Source organism: Polypterus senegalus, chromosome 2 (genome assembly GCF_016835505.1).
Source record: "Polypterus senegalus isolate Bchr_013 chromosome 2, ASM1683550v1, whole genome shotgun sequence".
Classification (NCBI taxonomy): Eukaryota; Metazoa; Chordata; class Cladistia; order Polypteriformes; family Polypteridae; genus Polypterus; species Polypterus senegalus.
In genome coordinates, this window is record NC_053155.1 from 148,726,554 (window position 1) to 148,752,867 (window position 26,314).

At 35.8% G+C, this 26,314-nt stretch overlaps 1 protein-coding gene across 3 annotated transcripts in view; it reads right to left on the bottom strand.

Annotated features, from left to right (window-relative positions):
* si:ch211-168k14.2 (phospholipase D1) overlaps positions 1 to 26,314 on the bottom strand; it is a 213,282-nt gene that overhangs the window by 61,542 nt on the left and 125,426 nt on the right. For all 3 annotated transcript variants that reach the window (XM_039744794.1, XM_039744793.1, XM_039744795.1), the window contains 2 exons: positions 24,878 to 24,988; positions 13,314 to 13,523 (listed from right to left, as the gene is read on the bottom strand). In XM_039744794.1, the coding sequence (XP_039600728.1) occupies positions 13,314 to 13,523; positions 24,878 to 24,988 (321 nt within the window). The remainder of the gene's footprint in view (positions 1 to 13,313; positions 13,524 to 24,877; positions 24,989 to 26,314) is intronic.

Consider the following 26,314-nt stretch of genomic DNA (forward strand, 5'->3'; position numbering starts at 1 on the left):
GAATATTTCAATTTTGTACTTTAAATTATAGAACATGAAATATTTACACATCTTACTGATAGTGTGTACAGTTCGCATAAAGTTTTGTTTCTCTTTGATTCCTTACCAGAACTTTTCATGTAGCTGTGAGGTGGCAGTATTGTCCAATTCCCTATTATACACATCTTAGAAAAGTAAAAACTGATCTTACCTGCAGACTAATTCATTCATTGATTCAAACACCACAAGACTTATCTATTAGTACCTGTATTTATGATAACTAATGTGTAATGGTTCATAGAAGATCACAGCTTCTATTTGAAAATGGCAAATGTCAAAACAGTATCCTCCTGATATGCATAATTTAATTATGTCAAAGATCACTATGCTTCTTAAGAGAATTTTAAAGGTTATCCTGATTGCTGTAACTGTTTCATGTAAATTACAACTGAAAGTACTGGGCTGTTTTAACAGAAGAGCATGAAAGTATTGAATATAATTAGATATTTCTAATTAATTACAGAAAACAAGTACCAAGAAATATATAAGAAAGTTTATGGAAATACAAAGTAATTTACATGTGGGTCTTTAGGCAATTAGCAAACTCACTCATCCATTAAGAAAGTTCATGTTTAATATAATCCTTGGAGTATCACAATTCTCACATGACACTATCCAGAATTTTAACCAGCAAAAAAAAAAAAAAAATCAATAAATAAATAGTGCATTTGTTTGTTTGTATTTAAGCAATATTTCGTTTGTTTTGCATTAAATCTATTATAATTTTCTTCTGAAAATGCACATTTCTAATAAAAGTTAAATTCCACTATATGTTTTAAATGGTTAATATGGTTTAGGATCACATTAGCCAAAGCCCCAGTACAGCTATTAAAGAGATATTGTAGTGAATGTCTAGTGTCTGGCCTTAGACATTATGTTTGCTCATTTCAGTTTGCTGGATGTGAAGATGATACAATGAGACTCCAAGTGCTTTCCTTAAAACATTAAATACCACTAGAAATGGAAAACCCATTTTAATTTGCTGTGGTTCCAAAAGTAGATTAGTGTACCTTTGTGGAATTAGAAAGACACAAAATGCCACAGTACTTGATTGAGCAGTGCCTATGGGAACTGAAAGTTTATCCATCTTTTTTGAAAGCAGTTGAACAACACCCACATAATGGATGACAAGCAGTTCTGAATCAATTGTACCTTACTTTTGCTCTCGCTGTGATACTTTGTGCTCTCCATCTTCAGGAGAACAGCATTTCTGGATCATTTGTATACAGAATGTTAAAAAGAGCAGCACTAGATACCAAGAGAAAAGTACCTTTAACATTGCCAAACTCCTACTTTGTACGCCTGCACTTTATCTGTTCTGCTCAATCTTTCCTTTAATGATTGCTTCTATTAATTTACCTGTGCTACACATGATATTTGCTGGCCTATAGTTACTAGGGTTGTTATAATCATCTTTTTCATACTATGGGACAAATCTGCTAGCTTCCTGTCTTTATGGATTTGAGCAGCATCCAGTGATCTATGAACGATACATCTTGTTTATATATTTAATCACTAACTTTCTTAAGAACTTTAAGATTAAATGGTATCTATTTATAGAGATGTACTTATTTTTTTTATTATTTAGTATATTAAATATGTTACATCTATGTTGCTTTATTTTAACAATATATCTGTGGCATCATTTTAGCATTATTTTATAGTTCATTTCTCTTGTGCACACTTCTGTTTCCCTATGCTGTGGTCATGTTGCTTATTGTTGTTGCCAGTCACATGGTTGAGTATTGTCAATACACACAACGCCATCACAGATTTTCTATATGTTTATGTTTTGTTTAATTTGCGATTACCCATTCTTATCATTAGTTTTTTTATTGGGAAATCAATTTAAGAGTTTCTTAAAATGTAGAATGTAGTGATGGTAATTATTTTGTACAACTGTACCTGTAGTAGTTTAATAGTTGAAATATTTTCATTTCTTTTAAATCAGTATATCCTTTAAACTGTATATGTTGCAACAGGCACTGCTGAGCTTGGTTGGCCAGAGCTGCACAGCATGTGATGTCAGTTTTTTCATTCTGCGCCACACATTTCCTGGTCCTCAAAGCTTGCAAAGAATTTAAACAAAACTATCTTTGTTGGTGTTATATTTCTTTGTGATTTCTAGTATTAGACTCCTTGCTTTGTTTTCTGACTAAGATTCCTGGTTAACGTTTTCATTACAATTGACAGTCCGACTGATTTCCCATTTCCAACTTTTGGCTTAGTACATGTCTATCTCCTTGTCAACTCTATCCTGTTTTCAGCTTTCTTTTGATCGCAGTACAATATACAAGATGGAGTCACACATTTCCAGGTATCCAAGCTTGTGTATTAGTGAATAAAAAAGCAAATATCTTCAGCAGTATTAGTTTTTTTTAGGGATGTACTTTTAAATTATGGTTACAAATTTTGCTCTTGCTTTTTGATTAACGTTCTGTTTTTGCTCTCTGGAATTTTTATCCTTTTTTGCTTCAGAACCTCTTGCTTTATTCCTTTTCCTTAAACACTTTGAAACATCACCTGGTCAATATCTCTTCTTAAAAAGTTGACCCCTGGACAGAATGGATACATCTAGGCATTAGAGATTTCATTAAGATGAATACAAAAGATCTTGTGGAAAGATTTTTTTATATTTGCATTACTCTGCACCATAGGAAAATGGTGGACGAATAATCCTTTAAATGCCCCTTGTTGAATTTTCTCGCTCTGAGAGTGAGTGCACAGTTTTGTTCTGATGCGATTTACAGAAGATTTTACCAATTTTGTGCACATAGACTAGATGCATCTTACTGTTAAACACATGTTGAAACCTTTATCTTCACATAATGTCATAAGACAGAAGTATACCGAGTCAATATCATCAGAAAGTATTAAGAACGTATATCTGCAGAATGTTGTCAAGTGCAAGGATTAAACCTTGAAGATGCAAAGTATTGCCCTAGAAAAAGTAACACATTTGTGAAATAACACAGTCATAACTGTAAAATTTGGGAACTGAAATTAAAAAAACATACATTGTGGAAATAAGCTTTAGTTGTACTATGGGAAAACAAAACTTATTAATAAGAACAATAGTATGTGGCTCATACTAAGCTGGGGAATTTATCGTTCTAGGTTTTGCAAGAAGTAATTCACCAGCTGGTGGTTAATTTTGGAACTGCAAGAGCTGTAAAAAAGGACACTTAAAAAATAAGGTGCCATGCCATTACTTCGGTTTGGGGGTTGAGGTGTGCATTTATGAGGTAAGAAGCAATTAAAAAATGCCACATGAATGTATGACAACTGTATTAGTGGCACTGTAGTGATAAATAGAAGGAAGTGACAAAGTGAACCTATTCAATGTCCCAGCGTTGGGCCTTGCACAGCTTTTAAATAGGTACTCAAATTGGTGGTAGGCCCATTAGCTACACCTTTGCAAAATTATAATGGTAGCACTGGAATGCAACTAAGTTTAAAGGAATGACGATAAGAGGAGTCATTAAAACGCAAGAGATAAAGACCAGGGTCGTCATGTATAAATGGTGTATACAAACAAAAATGTTGTGTATGCCTGTTTCTACGCTCACATCACAATGTATAAAAACGAAACCTGCCGTAAAGCCATGTACATTCTCACGGCAGCACAATCTATTGCATATGCATGTTTTCTGCAAGGTTTTACAAACTGACATCTCCCAGCATTAAAGCAGTGCTATTGCTCCTGTGTGGTTTCCTTTCTTTTTTAGATTCACATCCCTGACACGGCTTTGTCAAATACACTGAAATTAACCGCATATCGTTTATAAATTTAAGGCATCTGATTGTAATCAACCTGCAACAACATAATAGACCACGGAATGGCCAAACTATTCCAAATACCATAGCTGCTTTAGCGTTGTTACTCTCAGTGCACCACTCAGAGTATGTTAACCCACTGTTTCTGAGTGTGGAATCACAGCTGTACAGTAGCTGGTCGGAAAGCTTTATGGCAGATTGTGTCGAGAGCGCAGAGGATTACTGGGATTCAGCATTTAGCCCTGGAGAACATTTATAGTACACGCTGCCTCAGCCATGCCACAGTCTATTTGAACCTCTTCCAGTCAGCAAAGACTTCAGAGCCTTTGCTGTAGGGACCTCGCAGTTCAGAAACAGTTTCATCCCAAGAGCTATAAATGCACTTAGTCAGTCCATCAAGTGCTCCTGGTAGAACTGTTTGTACTCAGAATTACAATTACCTCACTGTAAACTTGCACTACAGTTGTAATATTGCACAACCTGAGCCACTTTATGAACCATTTGAACTATCTGCACTATATGTACATGTATATTGTACTTATGCTTTCATATTGTATTTTTTCATTTTTAATCATATTATTATTATTATTAGTTATTATTATTAGTTTATGGAGGATTTGCATATTGAATCTCATTGTACCATACAATAACAATTGTAACAATACAATTCAATTCAATAAAAGTTTCTTAAGTCGATTTAGCTTCCCAAGTACTATATTCTTGGAGCTCTTGATATCATTTTTAAGATGAAATGCATTAAAGTATGTATATTACATTATACAGATAAAATGTAGCTTAATTTTTAATAAAGTATACTGTTAATAATTAAACATGTGGGCAAGGTTGCACAGCAATAGCGATGAGCTGGCACCCCTTCCAGGGATTGGTCCTGCCTAGCGCTGTATGCTTGCTGGGACTGGTGCAAAATGAAAAAAAAAATGCAACATTTAGATTGGAATATGTCAAACTGAGATAATATGGTCTTTATACTGTTACATAATTTATGTAAGCTACAAAGTTTCCAGGATTGCTATCCATGGCAATTGTCAATGGAAAAAGTCTACCACAGAACCCAAGGTGGCAACAGAAATAAATTAACTATGAATTAATTTATAAATAAATAAAAACACAAAGACAATCACATTATAACACCACTCCTTTTGTCTTGGCATCACAAGGGAAAGGAATGAAGTGAAACAAAGAACAATTATAAAATCAGTAAAAGAAAGCAGGCCATGGCCTTCACCTGACTGCTGCTTATGTATTTTTACTGCTTGCTTTGTGAGCCTAAGAACAGTGCAATAACTTTAAAAATGTTTATATATGTTCACCTGCTTCTCTACGTTTTTTCTGTTCACTACACCACATGACCATGTCTTAAAGCCAAGATGCTGTTTTCCTCCCTATTAATACTTTAGTCTTTTGTGTTTTGTTTCGCAAATGCCACTGTCCAAACTGTATTTAGTTAAATTACCTTACTTATTAGAATATGTGTTTTGTCATTGTTCCCTTTCAGAATAAAAGTTTTCACATTTTTTTATACTTATTTTAATTAAATTAATGATAAAGATTCAACTTTATTGCCATTGTACAGGTACAATGCAATGCAGTTAACACATGCCCCTTGAGGTCAGAGCATAGAGTCAGCTATTGTACAGTGCCCCTGGAGAAGTTGCCGTTAAGTAGTGAGGACACTGATGAATTACTTACAACTTATGCCTGGCCAGATATATCCATCTCTCCCTGCACTGCCACCTTCTGAACACACTTTAAAGAAAATACAAATTCCTTCTGCCTTCTGCCAACTCTCACCCCTTTACATGCTCAAAATTGATACAATGAAACTGGAAAAAAAGATGAAAAAATTCTGAAAAAAGTATTATACTTCCCATACTGGCTGCCAAAACAAAGTTTGAAGAGCAAATACTGCAAATAAAATGTAAACTTGCATGAAGGCAAGAAAAGCACAAGCATAAACTTTCCAAAATCAATAAAGAAGAACATTCTGTATCTCACCCAAGGCAACAGTCAATAGCCAAAAGTCAGTGTTCAATAGCCAAAAACATACCAACTAGCTACATCACTACCTGGAATTACAACTGCACTCTACAGATAAAGGTTAAAATAGTTCAATCATTGGTTAAGCTAAGCTTTAACAATGCAGAACATTTACGAGAAGAAATACCTTATGATAGTACTTTCTGTCATCTCAGTTAGCACAAACCACATGGATGGAACCCGAGCAAAACCATGACACCTCATTTACTACTCTACTATTCATCAGATAACATTGTAGCATTCAGTGTTGCCATGATAGTTGTAGCACTCGAGGAACCTGTTTATTATTTATTACATTTCTTTGGGATGTTTGTTAAGATTGTTTATTTAATTTAACTCTTTCCACTTATTTAACCATTTTGTGAAGCTTGGGTAGCAGCAGTTACATTGTTGTTAACAAAAGCATCTCTTAGGCACTTGTGATGTCATTGCCAGAAAAATCTGTCTGTTCTCCAGTGCTACATACGTCTGCAAGTGCAGACACAGTGTTGTAATGTGGACTAGTGAAAATGCACTTTTTCAAAAAAATATTACTTGATTGGGTCCTGTTCATTACATCGTCCCATTACCCGAATGGTCACCCTTCGTGGATGAAAGGCCATATTCCATCATAGTGGATACAGAAGAATTTCTTTCCATGTTGCCTGTTTTGTTGCTTACCTGTATGTATCTGAATTGCATTTTTTACAATTTTAATTCTGCATAATGTGCTAAAGGCAAATAATTTATCATTCTCTACAGTTTTGTGATAAATCCTGTGGCTACCACCTCTTCAGAATTTTTCTGCCAATGCATGTATGACCAGTGGGATGAAGTCTGTTTTACATGTGTAAATACAAAGGGAGAATGTGGAGTTGACATTGCAGCTTTGGCATTGGTTTGTTTTTGCTTTGTGACTCTGTTTTGTGTAAATATCCTGCTTTTGACTTCTGCTTTATTTATATAGATCTGTTTTTGGTTTGTTGTGTATTAGATGTGTTTATTATTTTTATGTTTTATTTTATTTTTACAGGTATTTTTGCTCTTTTGTTCTTGCCCTTCTTTTTCTGTGTTCTTCAAATAAATCCTTAATTATAAAGAAACTTTGTATTATTTGCCTTGCATTAGAGGTTTTCAAGAGTTTTCCTCTTATCCATTCTGGACATTTTTAAAAGCCTTAGCTTATGCAGGCTGTATGCCTGGCATTTGAGTTTGGGGTTAGGCTGCTAGTGGTAGGCTTACTTGGGGGTCAAGATCTGCAAAGAGTCTATTTCTAGCTTTTATTTTTTTAAGGCTTGTATCACCTTTTTGAAATCTGTGTGTGTGGCAGGTTCATAACAATTATAGAATATATTCAATTATGTGAAATATGTAACAGGAATATACTGTATATATATAACAGGAAAAAAGGCAGAGAAGCAGGTGAAGGTCTATAAACGTATCGTTTACAATGGATACCACCCCATGACAGACCCTGGAGTGATGGTTCAATGGATCTTATAACCAACCTCTCAACTTGACAATGAAAAACAATATTAATAATTGTTAATAGACTTTCTTAGGTTGCTTCTTTTATTCCATTGACAAAACCACTCTCAGTTATAGTTTTTTTCTTGCTATATACTGGTGATGACCAAAACTTTTGACATTTGAATGTCAGTACAGGTTCAAGCTCTTGTCTAATACATCACCTCACACTCCATTACTTGGAACATTTACACAATCTTAAAAGCAAAGTGGAGATTAGTGAGGAGAAAGGTTTTTAAGGCTATAGACTTCCAACAAAAATATTCTTATAGAAAAGTTTCTTCAGACTTTACGGTGAGTCAAAATATGTGGCTTGCTATATGGAATGTCCATCTGAGAGTTCCATCCAAAACTTACGAAATTGTCTCTTCTCAGTCACTTTAAAATCAACCCCATTTTCCATGTGTCTATGTTTAAAGTCCATATCCAATCACCACCATCCACTACTATATTATTAACTCTGCTGTTTGAGACTTGCAATATACATGGTGAGTCAAAATTATGTTAACATTTTAATGGCAGAAACAATTTGTTCACAAAGCATACTTGATATGTTCAAGATGATTTACAGGAATGTCTCAACCTGTTGGGCATCATGTTTAACACATGTACCATATGTGGCACATAAATTGTCTACAAAAATCTCTATATATAATCTTCATTTGGATCTTGATCTTTGTTTGTCCGCGAATGAAATAGAAGAAGAAGCACTTGATGGCAGTAGAGAGACAGCTAAAACATAGGCATTGCATTAAGAATCTCCTCCAGGCTTATACTACTGAAGACTGCAGTACTCCAGTCACACCTCAAAACACAGACATTCAAACTAAACAAATTGTTGTGCTTTAACTAAAGAGATCTTCATTTAGATCTTGATCTTTGTTTGTCCGCGAATTCCACGCATGCGTAGACCACCTTCCAGTTTAGTACGTTGTTGTTACTCACAGATATCAACAATGTGCTGGAATAACGAAAGAGGTGGTGGACAGTGTTACGCTGGTTAGCTCCTGAGGCCAGGTTAGAAAATTAGATTGCCGAAGATAAAAGGTACGTGCCTACGTAACATATGAATGAAAGAAAGACAGTGGGTAAAATGAATGACAACGTAACAGCACGTTCCGGAAATTATTATTGTTACGTTGTAGCCGACGAGTGTCGCGCGTCTCACAGTTGTACCGTGGCTTGCTCACATGTCAGTGAAGTGATCCCTATTTATGCTTTAAAGAGCCTGGATACCTATGTGCCCCCCTTTTATAACAATTGCTCCGTGTATATTGCCTTACTCTTTGGATTGCCACAAAGCAACCTGCGAGATTGGAGAAAGGTTGAGAAGAGATCGTGAGAAGAAACGACAGCGTCGTGAAAATGAGACGGACTGTGAACGGACAGAAGCAGAAATGCTCCTACACCACCACATAATTACGATTCGGACAGTGATTCCGAGTAGGCCGTTCCTATCGAATCAATATCCAAGGATTTTCTTTTGTAATTTTGTTTCCCTTATAAAAAATCATAATGATGTGCGATGAAGGGCCCAGTTCACGACTGGCAGCCTCGTTTAAACAGGGAGACCTTCACAGACAACTTTAACACGCGCAACGTAGTTGGGCGCACATGGCTAGTTGTATAAAAGTATATACATTGCAGTACCATTAGTGCTAACATAATTTTTACTCACACTGTATATAATTTATATATAATATATAATTTATTACACTGGAAAGGATTTGGTCTAAATTAACATTATTATTCGATAATAGACACAGCTGTTCATGCTCCTTGTGCTATTTTTCATAAAGTAAAGGAAGAAAAGGGGAAAAGTGAATCCCAACACAGGCTTAAATAAAGTTTAATTGATTTCTTGGCTAATATATTAATTCTACAATACAACAAAAAATACTGGGCAAAATTCTTTAAACAATAAAAAAAAGACTAGGCCAAGAAATTCAAAAATGCAATTAGGGCTAAAAATCCAAGAATGCCCAAAATAACAAACGTTTTAAAATACAAGAAACAAAAACTCCAATATAAAAAAGCAAATACTTGCTGAAAGCCAGGAATTGCGAAATGTTAAAATACATAAGGCCTAAAAGTTCAACACTCTTGCATAGAAAAGACCCAAAACACTATAGACCAAAATAAAAACAAAGAATTTGTGGAATAAAAAATGTTTTTCACAGAATATGTGGAATAAGTGCATATGAACAACTAGCTAAATTAAGTTAAATCAATAGCTCAATAATTATTCAGCAACTATAGATGGCTACAACAAGCCCCATTTCTTAACAGGATGCACCTTTTATTTCAAATATAAATGTATCCATTATATTGCACTTTCCATGCCAAGTTAAATTTCACTAAATCAGCAAACACTTTACCAACTTTGAAGAGTAACAAAAAAAATAAGGGACGTCTTGCAGGACAATTCAAACTTCATCACAAAACACACTTATACCCTAAAAAAATTGGGAATAAATCCAACATTTTTCTATAAGCCAATCTTGTCAGTATTCAGCAAGGGCCAAAGTTAAGGCTGACCATCTCCACTTCTTATAGAGCTGCAAATCTGGTCTTTAATGTATGACATCAAATGTTGAGAATTTTATATTCAGTAATTAAAGAAAAACACATCTTTAATTGTCAAGTTATATAGCTGATAGTGTTTTATTCCACTCTTTGTGAATTTATAATTATTTTCTTGTTATTTTATTTGCTTATAATTGTTTTTTTGGGTCCAACATGGCCAATTCCTCCTAACAGCTTGTTGTGATGTGATGCATGGCTGTGCGCACATGGTGTACTTTTGACAACTGGGGCAGTGTGTCAGTGATTCACTGAGAAAACCAAAGACACATGGAATAAGTTACTAATAAGTTATTAACTTACTAAGATGTGTGTCAGACTGGAGAACTTTAGGGACCTTCAAACCTCATCTTGATGTTATTTTAGAAGAATTAAGTGGATAGGACTGGCAAACTTTGGTTGGCTAAATAGCCTGTTCTTGTCTAAATTGTTCTTATGTTCCAGTGTGGTGTTGGCAGCCATTTTGGAACCCTAAAAGTAATCTTGTATGGTGAATTTGTCAGATTTATTTTGGGAAATATAAGTTTAATTGCCTGTTATTGGGATTATTCTTTCATAATTACAAAAGCGGAAATAACAGGAATTTATACTTTTTTTATTTTTCTGCTGCTTGATATTGGTATCCTAACAGTCTCTAAATGACCCTATATATAAAAGCTCAGCTCTGTCTGTCCGTAACACATATCATCATATCCTTGTCATATTTTATACTTTATGATTCATTTGTACTAAAAGGAAGATCATAGACATGCCAGTTAAGTGAACTGGTGATAATAAATTGGCCCAAGTGTGTGGTTGGAGTGTGTGTCTGCATGTGTGTGTATGTGTGTTTGCCCTCCGATGGATCTGTGCCCTGTCCAGAGTCTGATCCTGCCTTGCATCTTATGCTAGTTTGAATAGGCTTCAGTAACCCCTACAGCCCTTTTGAGGACTAAGTGGGTTAGAAAATGACTAACTGACTAAATGGAAGATAGCAAAAATGAGTGCCAAGAACAAACAATTCAGTATGTTGCAACATTTAAGCAAATATGCCATTTAAGAGGTGACAAATAATAAAAGATATTTAACACCTAATACAGTATACATATTTTTTAAAAAGGCACAATTTTGGTAATTTAAAAAACTGTTTCTTCAGTAACCTAAAATATAAATAATGTAAAAGTTTGTTATTTATTGCCAGATCAGACATCTACAGATTAATTGGTATTTTTGATCTGAACTGGTGTGATTGAGTATGGGTGTGCTGTCATATCATCCAGCATGAATTACTGCAATGCACCTGATGCTGCTGGGGTGAGTTCCAGCCCCCTGTGATGCTATAATAGAGAACAAGACTTTAACAAAAGCAATATAAATGGATGGCATCACTTTATTGCAGTGTATAACTATTACCTGCCATCACAGGGTGAATGGATCGTAATAATGAAATCTTTATGCCTTAAACAGTATGTACAGCAGTGTTTTTACTTCATGAAGAGCTGCTGTTCACTTCCTAAGCTCTGACTTGCTAAAAAGAATTAATTGGAAGTCTTGCATCTGCACTTGATTACTGTATATATAATATGTATTCATTATATTCCGCAGTACATTTGAGGTGTTTGTAAAAATATATTATATATAGGTATAGATATATTAAAATATAGATATAGATAGATAGATAGATAGATAGATAGATAGATAGATAGATAGATAGATAGATAGATAGATATTTAGAAATGACATGTCATTTTTGTTTAATATCTGTAGAAACAATTACCCTTTTCAGAATGCAGATTTCACTTTCATTACAAAAACTAATTCTTCCTTGCTGAACAATATTTTAAAAATATATATATTTTAGACTCAACATTCAGACAAACAGCAGCTCTTCCCAAGGTCCCTCCAGATTTTGGACATCTATGCATGACTCATGACCCTCTCACTAGATAAAGCCTTGGATTTATGTTGTCACCAATAGAAGGGTTAAAGAGGCAATTGTGCTTAAAGTTACCAATAAAACCCCATTGGTGCTCAATTAAGAAAGGCAAGTGTCTCTTTTCTGGCACAGAAATACTGGTTCCAGGCTCTGAAGCCAAAAGAGTTATGAGTCACCAGGATCATTGATGTATTTAGTCTGACCTAGCTCATCTCCAAATGGCCACCGGGAAATGAAGAGTGGAAGCTGTGACACTTGCCAGATGGGCGACACATGAGTGTCAGATGGGTCACATGACAGAGAAACACACATTAGCTATGCAAAATGAATGTACCAAACCTTATACTATGAAGGTGTTCATAAAAAATGACTTGTAGCCATTTTTTATGTCTTACGATTAGGTTCACTCTAACATCTGGTATACAAAATAGGTACATTTATCACATTGCTTTTTTATTTATATTTCTGTTACTTTTTCTTATTTTTTAAAGTTGCAGTACTTGGATTAACCACATAATGGCAGCAAATGATAAGAGCTAAACCTCTTTTTATATATGATTTCACTGAACTTAGTGAACTATGCACTAGGTGTGTTCACACACACCATGCATAGCAGTAGATTTGACACATGTAATGTTGTGCCTGGCACGAAAAAGTGTTGTTTGGGCTAGTCAGGTCTGTTAAGTGGCAAGCGTCAGAAGCCAAAATGTTGAAACACTCACAGTGCTTACTGAAAATCAATTCAAAATGCCATGTGAGTACAAAGATTTTGCAACTGAACAGTAAGGCCTAGAAATATTACGAGTTTCTCAGAAGTAGATTTTCTAAGGGTATCAGAAAAAGTGGCACAGAAGCTTACAGGATTCCCAAAATCTTAACAGTATCAGCTGGTGATCAAAATAAAGATTATGGTATAGATGAGGCCCTTCTACGTAGCAGAGATCAGAACATCCAGATGCACTATGGACACCTACCCCTTTAAGGGTGATGGTCAGGCTGTGGTTATCAGAGGGCATTGTGAGTAAGCTGACTTGGAAAGCAAATCCAAACTATTGGTTAAAAGGTTCTTAGCCAGTTTAGAGACAGAATGTGAATTTGGCAAAGTTATGCTGGCAGGAAATTGTATAAGCAGAGAAATGTGAAAGACCAAATCTAAGGTGAACCATACCACTTGAGAAAAAGTACACAAAGCACCAGATATTAAAAAGAATACTGCTTAGTTTTTTGATAATTTGGTGCTTTGCATGTTACTGGCTTTGTTCATTTTTCTTCTGTTTTATTAGTTTAATGAAACTTTTATTTTAATATTTAAAATTCTTGTAGGCTGCAAATATTTTGAAGCTGAAATGACTTCTGTTCTTCTGCACATAGTAAGTAAATGTTAATTATTCCTACTAACATCAAAAAATACACGGTGACGATTAAAATGACCAACCCTGGTAAGTTTAGGCGAGAGTACAGGACTGGGCTGTGGACTTCTCCGAACACTGCCAACATCAGTGAGACGGTGCTGATGATCATCCCATCTGCCATAAGCAAGGTCAATGCCTCCAAGAAAAGCGATTGACTGGTCAATTATGACTGTTTTCTCATGATGAGCCCACAGTAATGCTGTAGATGGGACATGATCAGGGTGTCGGATTACCTATAAGAGAAATGGTGAGATCATTAACATGTAATCAATGTTACATTAAGAAATGACAAATGTTAAAAATGCTTTTTATGCATTACAAAATGATTTAACAATATATATATATATATAATAATTGAAACAAAGTCCTCAATAACTGTTGCTAAACTTTCAAGGCCAAAATAGATGTCTGTGCTTCTTTCTACCTGTTTGAGTTTTGGGATCTCTGCTTCCAATTTTTGCATATTCTATACATTCATGGATTTTTTTACACACATCTTAATAGATTTTATCATTATAACAGTGACATAATGATGGTGCAATCTTGTTATTTGGTTTTGTCACGGACAACATTTTTTGTGCTAGTTTATCATGACTATGGCCTTATTTTTCATGGCAATGACATCCATTGCTAGTTTCAGACATCATCTTTATGCGTGACTTCATCACGCAATTCCTATTTAAGATGGTTTTACAGCATTTACTTTATTCTTGTAATTGTAACTTTTCTAAACAGTTTCTTGGTCTCTACAAATACTTCAGGGTTTTGGAGGCCAGGAATCCAGTTGTTAAGTTTATTACTTGTTTTATTATGTTTTTAACAATGTTAAAAATCAAATGTATTCTCCATTATTGCCACCTTGTTTTACTTATTGCCACCACTATTTTGAGACGTTTCTGTTGATGATCGCCATGCTGTTGCTAAGTAAGGTCAACCTGGAGCATATGGTTTCTCACATTACCTTGTCAAATGTATAAATAATCCATAAAACTTTGGTATGAGTACCTGGACAGTAAGAGTGTTTTTCTGTCTACCAGTATAAGGCCTCTGTCAGCCTCTATGGTTATTACCTGTCCTTTTTTGGTGCCATCTCCTAATCGCATTGCCTCCTTCAATAACCTAATATCATGATATTGTCATAAATTATTTCTAATAATTTGCACATCAGCAACCAACCTGTCAGTGAGTGGAAGGGCAGGTCCACAGCTTAAGAAACAGGGGCCCGTTTTTGAATGAATAAATCATGGATCCACTCACACTGCGGAGGTGTGAGCAATCTGTTGAGAAGACAGCTTGTATCTGGGTTGGTGCGAGGCGGTCAACTGTCCATGTGTTGCCTTGCCCAATTGTTTCATTATCAGCAGCAATCAGATGATCACACCAGCAACCGCTCTCCAGCATATAAAAGGGGAGCACAGGATCAGAAAGGGATCGGAAATCAAAAGAAATGAAACGAAAACAAAAGGAGGTTGAAGATGGAGAGAGGGAAGGCCAGAGATGGAGAGATCCAGTGCGAGTGAGCGGATGAGAGGTGGAGAAGGCAGGCAGCAGGCAGCCGGGAGGAAAGTCCCTAGGGGAGCGTGTGACCAGCACTTGTGGGCTGATGGCTACTTCAGCTGGGACCTGACAGCTGGCCAGCAGAAGTGTTGCTCGGTTGGAGCGACTCACCAAAGAGTGGCAGCACAAGTTGCAGGTGATTGAGAGGCCAAGAGAGGAGTCCTGTGGGTGGTGCCATAGAATGAAGGAGCGCAAGCCTGACAGCGGGAGTCGTATGCTTGATGTAGTGCCCTGCCAGGAGCCAGAGAAGGCTACTAGGAGCAGCATAGAAGGGTGTCTGAACAGCAGATTAGGCACCACCTTGGCTTCAAGGACCCATTAAAGTTAAGCCAAGAAGCCGTCAGCTTTTTAAGGAGTGGACCCGGGCTCTTGGTTTTTAAGGACAGTTTCCTGCCATGTTTTAACCTCATTTTAAAGGATTATTTAATGTATTGTTTTAACCTCCACTTATCACCTCCTTTCTATGGATTATTTTTTATTGAACTTTTTGAAACGGAACAATTTTTGAACACTATTTTTTTTTTATTTGTTTAAACATAAAAGCACTGGAGCACTTTTTACACCTTCCCCTTGCTTGGTGTGATGTCCTCATTTGCCTGGCTCATCCGGTCATGTCTCTCAACAGTGTTGGACTCAATAGGCTCCTGGTGCAATCAGGTAGTGTGGAGCCAAAATTCACCATCACATTTGGTGGCAGCTGTGGGATGAGCCGAGGCAGTGAGGACTGAAGAAGGAAACGGCAAGAGGGACAGGTGCCTGTCTGTAAAGAACCCATGGGACTCAAGCCAGAAGAGTACTTTAAGAACTGAACTTTTTAATGGACATTTATTTATTGTTGATTTTTAGTTCTTGTTTCTTTTAATGTCTTGGTTTTTAAATGGAACCTTTGGTTTTATGAATGGGTTTTAGTGCCTTTATTTTTAGAGCAGTGTAGGGCCAAGCCCGCAGACCTGTGTCACCAGTTGCAGTGGGTTGTTTAAGGCATGGAGTCTTTCAGTGCAGCTGGTGGTTAAAGGGGGAGGGTATGTGGTATAGTGGATCTGCGGCTTAGAAAACGAGGGCTCTTTTAATAAACATGTTAAGTGCTTTTATGCTTTCTTGCTGTGGATTGAAGTTTCGAGGAGTAAATGTACTGAACTGTAAAAATACTTTCACTTGATGTGTGTTGTCTATTTCCCACAAAAAGTGAGAATCATAGAAAATAAAACTGACTTAAACAAGAAAAGCAAGTGTTTAAAATAGTGCTCATGGAAACAATATTTTGACAACAGTGTTGTAGTTTGTGTAACAATACGGGAGAAATCCAATTCATGAGTCTGATGGCTGACCCAGAAAAAACACAGGAGCAAAACCAAAACAGTCACTTAAGGTATAGATTACATATATTAGGCAGAAACCAAGAAAGCCTTCAAATTTTACAACTGGAAAAAGACTAAATATATGTAACCACAAAGTAGCTACAGAAAATAACATTATAATGACGATTTACATATATACAATTGAAAAGTTGCTTAATCCTTCTGAAAATCATGAAGACCTTGGGCCTCATGTATAAACGGTGCATATGCACAAAAATGTTACTTACAAGCGTTTTCACGCTCAAATTGCGATGTATAAAACCTAAACTTGGCGTAAATCCACGTACATTTCTACGGTAGCTCATACCCTGGAGTATGCAAGTTCTGCGCTCGGTTTTGCAGATTGGCAGCACCCAGCGTCAAAGCATTGCAACTATTCCAGTGTGGTTTCCCTTTCTTTTTTAAATCTACATCCCTGACGTGGCTTTATGAATACACTGAAATTAACCGCATATTGTTTATTACTTTAATGCATCTGATTGTAATTAACCTGTAACAATATAATGGTCCACAGAATTGTGAAACTATTTTAAATACAATAGCTGCTTTAGCGATTTTACTCTCACTGCACCTTCTTCTTCTTTCAGCTACTCCTGTTAGGGGTTGCCACAGCGGATCATCTTATTCCATATTACTCACTGCACCACTGTATCTGAGTGGGGAATCACAGCCGTACAGCAGCTGATTGGAAATAGAATTATCGGTATACAGCATCAAGCACATGCTGCCTCAGCCATGCTGTCTATTGAACTGCTCTTTTACGGCAAACGCTTCAGAGCCTTTCTTCTCGGTTCAGAAACAGTTTCATAACAAGAACTATAAACGCACTCAATCAGTCCATCAAGTGCTCCTTGTAGAACTGTTTGTACTTATAAGTACAATTACCTCACTGTAAACTTGTGATACAGTTATAATATTGCACAACCTGAGCCACTTTATAAAACGTGTATTTACATATGATGACTATATCATTTTTAAGATGAAATACAGGAAAATAAAACTTAACTAACTTAATTTAAATAATCTATATTGTTAATAATTAAACATGTGAGGACACAGTGTCGCAGTGCCCATTCACGGATTGTTCCAGCCTCACACTGTATTCTTCTTGGGACTGGTGCGACACTGGATGGATAGAATAATTTAACATGTAATACGAAGATATTTCAATGCTCCTTAAAAGTTTTGAAGAATAGGCGTTCTAAGCTTACAGATGGCTTAACGTTACATAGCTGATTGTGTGGTGATTGGGTATTTGGTGAGAGAAAAGTAAAGGATGCCTATTCTTCAAAACTTTTAAGGAACATTGAAATATCTTCGTATTACATGTTAAATTATTCTATATAAGTTAGTGCATTTGAAAGAGACAGTACTGTGGCAATAAATTATTTCATCGAAGGTAGCACACGGCACAGCAAGCATCTTGTGTGAGACATGAACTATCACTGCGCCACCGTGTTCCCATGTTTAATAACATGCTTTAACTCCTATCATCATGAAAATATCAAGTATACATCTCAGTATTTCAATTATTCAGAGAGCTGTAATATTACGAATGTAATGGATTCTGTGTCCTGTCGGAGGAAGAGAAAGCTAGTTTAAGAAGCACGTAGTGATTCACACACATAGAGCACAAAGAAGATCAAATACAAAACAAAGCCATACTCAGTGTGATCCTCCTTCCATGTTCTTTTTTTTTGCAACTAGCCATGATTACATGAACGGTAAAAAAGTAAGAGCGAAGCGAGGGTGACATATTCAGTCAGGCAGGCGACAGCTCAATAGCTCAAATTTGGATATAAGTAGGTTCTATTTAGTCGACAGAAATATCTTTGGTAGGAATGTAAGTTGAATTTACTCTTTAAATTTCTATTATGAAGAAAAATTTATGCAATGCTGACTAAATTTACCTTTCAATCCTACCAAAAATATTTCTGTCGACTAAATAAAAATTACTTGTATTTAAAATTTAAAAAGAACTTGAAGAGATACGATAGTTCATAATACCCACGCAGCACTACAGTAAGTGCACGTAAGAGCAGGAGTCATCCGTTTTTTTTTCCATTTTTCTTCCTCAATGGATTCTGGCACCCCCAGTAACAGCTGCTCGCACCCCAAAGGAGTTATATATCAGTTGATGGAACTGAGGCGCACGGATAATCCGTATGACAGAGTGATTGAACTGTTTTTGAGGAAAGAGAGGAGGATGGGTTTTGTTTACAAATAATCCACATTTTTGGTGAGCTAAATGTTGTGATTCTATTTGCGATGCAGCGGCTCTTTATACTGTATTTCTGCATATTAAGATGGTTTTTATAACCATAAATTAGTTTTTGAGGGGCGAGTTGATTCAGACGGAGCAGTACTGAAGGTCTAGGTGTGAGATGCGCGGTCCGCCAATGGACCAGATGATACGTAAATTTAATGAACATTACAACCCGAAAATAAACAAAACTGTAGAGAGGCCCATGATTAAATTAACGGTAAAAAAGTAAGAGCGAAGTGACGGTGACTTATTGAGGCAGGCATGCTAGAGCACAATAGCACAGGGCTCGATGTAGTGCACGTTAAGTCGATCTAAAATGCGTGCTCAGATTCGAAAAAATATATCTTTTCAAGTTCTATTTGGATATAAGTAGGTTCTATTTAGTCGACAGAAATATCTTTGATAGGAATGTAAGTTGAATTTAGCCTTTACATTTCTATGGTGAAGAAAAATTTCTGCAATGATAACTAAATTTAACTTACATTCCTACCAAAGATATTTCTGTCGACTAAATAAAAATTACTTATATTTAAAATTTAAATTGAACTTGAACAGATACGATAGTTCATAATGGCCACGCAGCACTAAGTGCACATAAGAGCGGAAGTCATCTGTTTTAACAAGCAGCGTATTGCACTGATACAAAATAGCCTGCCCATTTAATTATTTAGGAATGGATAGATAAATTAAGAATTTGTACAAATAATGGTTTTCTGTTTTCTTCCTCGATGGATTCTGGCACCCCCAGCAACAGCTGCTCACACCCCAAAGGGTGTAATATATATATGTGTGTGTGTATATGTATGTGTGAATATATGTGGATATATACAGTGGTACCTTGGTATACTTCCTTAATCCATTCCAGATCCTTGGACTTATACCAAACAGGACTTATACCAAACAAATTTTTCCCATAAGAAATAATGGGAAAATTATTACTTCGTTCCCATGAAAAAAAAATCCTATTGTTATTGGCATATTATACATTGATGGGGTTGTATAAAATAATTTAAACACTGCTTAATACTAAAATACATAAATACAAAAGCAATTAGATGAAATAAATAAAAATGACTTGTCCGATAACAATGAGTTTAATTTTACTGCACAACAAAGGAGAGCGTTACAGCTCTTCCAAAGGAGCCTCTTCAGGCAAATGTGAAGCACTGCCGTTGTTCTTCTTCTGGCAGTCTTCAATCGAAATCCCTAAAGCAGATTCTATCCAGACTACGGCCTTATTACATCCACTTACAACTCGCTTTGCACCCTGGTTAAAAGGACACTGCGGTCGTAGATCTTATATTCCTTTCCTACTTTTTAAATAAAAAGAATCGTAGCCTTCAACAAATCCAAAACGTTTACCTTTTCGGCAATCATTAACATCTTCTGTTTGCGCTTGGGCATGGCCCCTGAAGCAGTAGCAGATCGTTTTGGAGCCATAATGAATGGCTTGACTATGCACAAAGATAAACACAAAAGAGCACAAAAGTTAACTCTTTACACAGCGAAACACGTTGATGCTGAATGAGCGAGACGAGACTTCCTGGTTAACACTGCATTCAGCACGCAGGAACTTAACTGTGTGCTCTGATTGGTTAGCTTCTCAGTCAGGAGAAATTAACTGCATGCTCTGATTGGTTAGCTTCTCAGTCATCCGCCAATAGCATCCCTTGTATGAAATCAACTGGGCAAACCAACTGAGGAAGTATGTACAGGAAGTAAAAAGACACATTGTCCACAGAACCCGCGAAGCAGCGAAAAATCCGCGTTATATATGTAGTTATGCTTTCATATAAAATCCACGATAGAGTGAAGCTGCGAAAGTCGAAGCGCGATATAGTGCGGGATTACTGTACAGGTTAAAACTTTTTTTTTTGAAGGCGCGCGCCCGGTATACACACGTGTTGTTCTAGCACACGAGTCGTATTCCAAACAAAGGTCGTATACCAAGCAAAATATTTCACCTCTAAACATGACGTATACCAAGTTGGACTTATTCCAAAGCAGTTGTATACCGAGGTACCACTGTGTGTATATAGTATATATATATATATATATATATATATATATGTATATATGTATCTGTGTATATATATATATATATATATATAATCTACATATATACATATACATATATATATATATATACACAGATACATGTATACATATATATATATATACACATATATTCACACATACATATACACACACACACACACATATATATATATACAGTGGTGTGAAAAACTACTTGCCCCTTTCCTGATTTCTTATTCTTTTGCATGTTTGTCACAAAAATGTTTCTGATCATCAAACACATTTAACCATTAGTCAAATATAACACAAGTAAACACAAAATGCAGTTTTTAAATGATGGTTTTTATTATTTAGGGAGAAAAAATCCAAACCTATATGGCCCTGTGTGAAAAGTAATTGCCCCTGAACCTAATAACAGGTTGGGCCACCCTTAGCAGCAATAACTGCAATCAAGTGTTTGCGATAACTTGCAATGAGTCTTTTACAGCTCTGGAGGAATTTTGGCCCACTCATCTTTGCAGAATTGTTGTAATTCAGCTTTATTTGAGGGTTTTCTAGCATGAACTGCCTTTTTAAGGTCATGCCATAGCATGTCAATTGGATTCAGGTGAGGACTTTGACTAGGCCACTCCAAAGTCTTCATTTTGATTTTCTTCAGCCATTCAGAGGTGGATTTGCTGGTGTGTTTTGGGTCATTGTCCTGTTGCAGTACCCAAGATCACTTCAGCTTGAGTTGACGAAAAGATGGCCGGACAGTCTCCTTTTTTGGTAGACAGTAGAATTCATGGTTCCATCTATCACAGCAAGCCTTCCAGGTCCTGAAGCAGCAAAACAACCCCAGACCATCACACTACCACCACCATATTTTACTGTTGGTATGATGTTCTTTTTCTGAAATGCTGCGTTCCTTTTACACCAGATGTAACGGGACATTTGCCTTCCAAAAAGTTCAACTTTTGTCTCATCAGTCCACAAGGTATTTTCCCAAAAGTCTTGGCAATCATTGAGATGTTTCTTAGCAAAATTGAGACGAGCCCTAATGTTCTTTTTGCTTAACAGTGGTTTGCGTCTTGGAAATCTGCCATGCAGGCCGTTTTTTCCCAGTCTTTTCTTATGGTGGAGTCGTGAACACTGACCTTAATTGAGGCAAGTGAGGCCTGCAGTTCTTTAGACGTTGTCCTGGGGTCTTTTGCGACCTCTCGGATGAGTCGTCTCTGCGCTCTTGGGGTAATTTTGGTCGGCCGGCCACTCCTGGGAAGGTTCACCACTGTTCCATGTTTTTGCCATTTGTGGATCATGGCTCTCACTGTGGTTCACTGGAGTCCCAAAGCTTTAGAAATGGCTTTATAACCTTTACCAGACTGATAGATCTCAATTACTTCTGTTCTCATTTGTTCCTGAATTTCTTTGGATCTTGGCATGATGTCTAGCTTTTGAGGTGCTTTTGGTCTACTTCTCTGTGTCAGGCAGCTCCTATTTAAATGATTTCTTGATTGAAACAGGTGTGGCAGTAATCAGGCCTGGGGGTGGCTACGGAAATTGAACTCAGGTGTGATACACCACAGTTAGGTTATTTTTTAACAAGGGGGCAATTACTTTTTCACACAGGGCCATGTAGGTTTGGATTTTTTTTCTCCCTAAATAATAAAAACCATCATTTAAAAACTGCATTTTGTGTTTACTTGTGTTATATTTGACTAATGGTTAAATGTGTTTGATGATCAGAAACATTTGGTGTGACAAACATGCAAAAGAATAAGAAATCAGGAAGGGGGCAAATAGTTTTTCACACCACTGTATATATGGTTCACCGACAAAAGCGCGATAGACATATGAGCGCCGACAAAACCGCTAACTGGTTTTCGACAAAGGCCAAGAGAGTTGGATGCGTACGTGTGCATTATGTACACATTATGTGCTAGGTTATAACTGTTATAACTGCTGATGGCATGCCGCGAACAGATAACTCAGTCGAGGGTTGGCATAACGCGTCGTATATAAAGCGGAATTACCAGCAGTCAGGCAGCCAGCAAGTCTAAATACACTCAACTATCAAGACGTCTAGCTTCAATTCTTAGAGATTAAAGTTGACATTTCATGATTTTTTTCACACTGTATGCCAATTTTTTTTTCTCTGTACCCTAACAAGCTTTCATGACATTCAGACGGTGGGCTACGACTCGCCTTTTCACGCCGACTTTGATATGTGACAACTTCTTTTTTATTTTGGGCACTGTGCGACTTTGTGAACTTGAGCTTTTGAGTTTCTTTAGTTGTTTATACCACTGTTTAAACCAAGAGTTCCCAAACTTTTTTCGGCCGCAGACCCCTTCACCAAAAACTTTTAAAACTGTCGAACCCCTAGTCATTTACTTTACTTACTCAAATTAATAAATTTGTACAGTACTCAATATTAAATATTTCACTAGATATCAAACTTTTCATTTTAATCACTTGTAATTAATGATTAAAAAAAAAGATAAAACGACTACAGAAATGGCATTATCTTGTGCAACATTTAATATCAAAACCTGCACTAACGAAAATTAAAGCAAAAAAATACAAGCAGAGTTTTTTTTACATTTTTGACATTTATGAAATAAATATGTACGACTATATGTAAGACTATATGACCATGAGACATCATGTGCAGCTATATATATCAATGCAAGGCATTACAGCAACAGAAGTACAAAATGTTACAAGTGGTGACATCACTGAGAAAAACATAAAAATAAGAAATGGCAAAATTACAAAATGGTACACCAAACTTCTAATCTAATTCCAGACAGTGCTCTCTCCTATGCTGTAGAACCTAAATACGTGTTTTAGGTTTTCTCTGGATAGCAACTAACCAGCATACTGCCTAAAAATAAAGTTTTGATAGGTCCAGATTCAGAAGTATCTATATTTATATACATTTCGGCCTTTTCTGCCTTTCATTACGAAAAAGCTAATGTATGATCCTGGAAACAATCCTGAATATATATATTGCAACCAGTGATTAATATGTGAGTAGCACTCAAAAAACAGAAAATTGTATCCAGTATGTAATCCAGAATGGTAGCGCTAACTAGAAGTAAGTGTATTTAAGACAGATTACAAAAAATGTTTCTTTAGACAGGAAGAAGTTTGAATCTGAAGAAGAATCTGTCATCTTGTTAATGTAAGTTACCTTTTATTATGTGGCACATTAACAAGTTAGTAAGCCTGGTGAAATTCTAGTACACATTTATTCACAAATCTTTCATTTTTATAGTATCTGGTGAAATCTGTCTAGACATAAGCAGAGGTTTCTTAATGATGGATGGTAAAGAACATAATTTAAGTTCTGGTATTGGCAATATTTGACTTGAAGCTCGTTCATCTTCTTAACCAAAGTCAATAGTATTCTAAGTATAATGTTGCCGATTAGATACACAAACTGAGAGTATCTAGTTGCAAACATTGAATGGAGCATTTCCAAAGCAGAACAATAGCAGAACTTTGCCAATGGACATTTCAAACACAAATTTGCCAAAACATTATGCTATGAATAAAAGTGCAGAAAATCAGCCAGCTATAAGGCAAAAACACTAATTCAAGCAGAGGTTTCAGATCAGAATCTACTTTCCCTGAGGTAGTACATGTTGATCCAAATATTCCTCACCTAAGAAACACCTAAGCCAAACGTTCACACAGCGATGCTTATGGATAGAATTATGAAACTGAATAAAGTTTCTAATAGTGCTGAGAGAGAACAGGGCAATTATCACATACAAGCACTTCTAGGATACTAGAAAATACAATTTTTTCACTGACTTCATAAAGTGATGCCCTGAGAAGTACTGCTCCCAGTATCAGGACACAGTCATATTTTTTTTTAATTTCTTCAACAATAATAGGTTAGCGCAGATGGGATTAAGTTAATGGTAAATTTCAAATAAATAGTAGAAATTATTTCTTTAATCAGAAGATCACAGTTATAGCACATGTAATGAGTTTACCTAATAGTCTGGTGGAAAATACCTTAAACATCTTAAAATCTTAATAAAGAATTATTTAAAAAATAAAGACAAAACAGACTGTGAAATTCTTATTTCCATTTGTCATCACTAATGGATATTGTCTGCAGGTGTTTCAAACATTTCCAAACTGCCAAAACATAGAACTGTATAGCCTCAAATAAGCATACCAGATGCACCATCCTCCCACACCACCATCTTTAGGTGACTGCAATATACACATTTTACATAAAGTAGCTTAAATATAAAGTTTATGGGGAGCCAGTGACGCTCCTGCCAGTTCTTCTCACCTCCCACTATACAAAGAACACGTACAGCCAAGTCTGAGAGAGACAGATTCATAAAATTAAAGGAAAAAAACACACCTTAATATTAGGATGAAGTCCCATGAGGGTTTTCTTAGTGTATTCACTATTGAGACCAAGAACAACTTCGACTTCTTTATACAAAAGAACAAATATTCGTACACCCTGTTCCTGTTAAAAATAAATAAAAAACAAAACATGGCATATCAGTTAAATGTATGTTGTATTAACTGATAAAACCAATCTTTACAATGTGTACATAATAGTAATATTAAAATGAACATAATTGTGTTTGATTTCCTGTTGGTAGTGTTAAACCAAATAATGCAACATTTTTTGTTTGAAAAATAAACACAGTACATATTCTATTTACATGAGCTTTCAATTAAAAGAATACTCAACCAAAAATGAATTATTTTTTTATATAACTTACCCTGTGTACTTTGCAGCAGTCATCAAGAAAAAAATGTAATCTCATGTTTTAATGTAATGCATAGAGAAACATGTTTATTATATAATAGAAGCCATAAGTGGCCAATGTTGTACAACGGCAATGTGGAATATGTATACGATAAATACACAAAATATCCTGCATTACTCATGTTACATGAGTATATATAATATATACACATATATATATATATATATATATATATATATATATATACTGTATAACTATTTTGCTAAAATATTATTAAGTGCATACTTAACGAATCAGTGCACATCATAAACAGGAAACCTAAAGGCTTATGGGAGTCACTTTTTGAATTGAAGACAGGACTTTTGACCAACCAATGTTGTGAGGGGTAGATCATCACAAGTAGCCTGAGATATTTTTTTCACATTGTTTGGGATCCTGCTGTCAAACAAGACAAGAGCCCCAGTGTCACAATTTCTTGGCTTTTGTATGTTATATTTTTCATTGTTATTAGTAAGATTACTGTCTTATAAATTTATTTTTGTGATGCTTCAGTGATATTATTGCTTGTATGGTTACACTAATTTTGTATTATCGTTGGATTATACTTGCCACCATTTTGTGCATTTCAACATTCTAAAAATAAATGAATCCAGGATCAAATTAAATAATCAAATTCTTCATACTTCAAAACCTCTAACTAGCAAAAAAATTAAGAAAATACACAAAAGCCCTAGAAAATTCAAACAGTTTTCATAAAGATAACATATGTGTAAGTGCTCTGTTATTTTACCTATTATGATATATACCTGTAATTCCCTTATATATTTTCAAATGTTTTATAATGATATTATTTAATGAATAGCAATATCTTTCACCCACAGCTGCTCACAAAATCAACAATTTTCAGAGAAGCGGGGCAAGGTTGAATATAGACAATGAACTCTAAATGTGAAATCAACAATGCAAATAAAAAAGTAAGTAGACCACTTTATAGGATGCCAACCACTAACACTCAAACTCAAAAACCAGTGAGAGTGCACATAGCATCAGTGACTGCTGCAGTATGACACACAAAT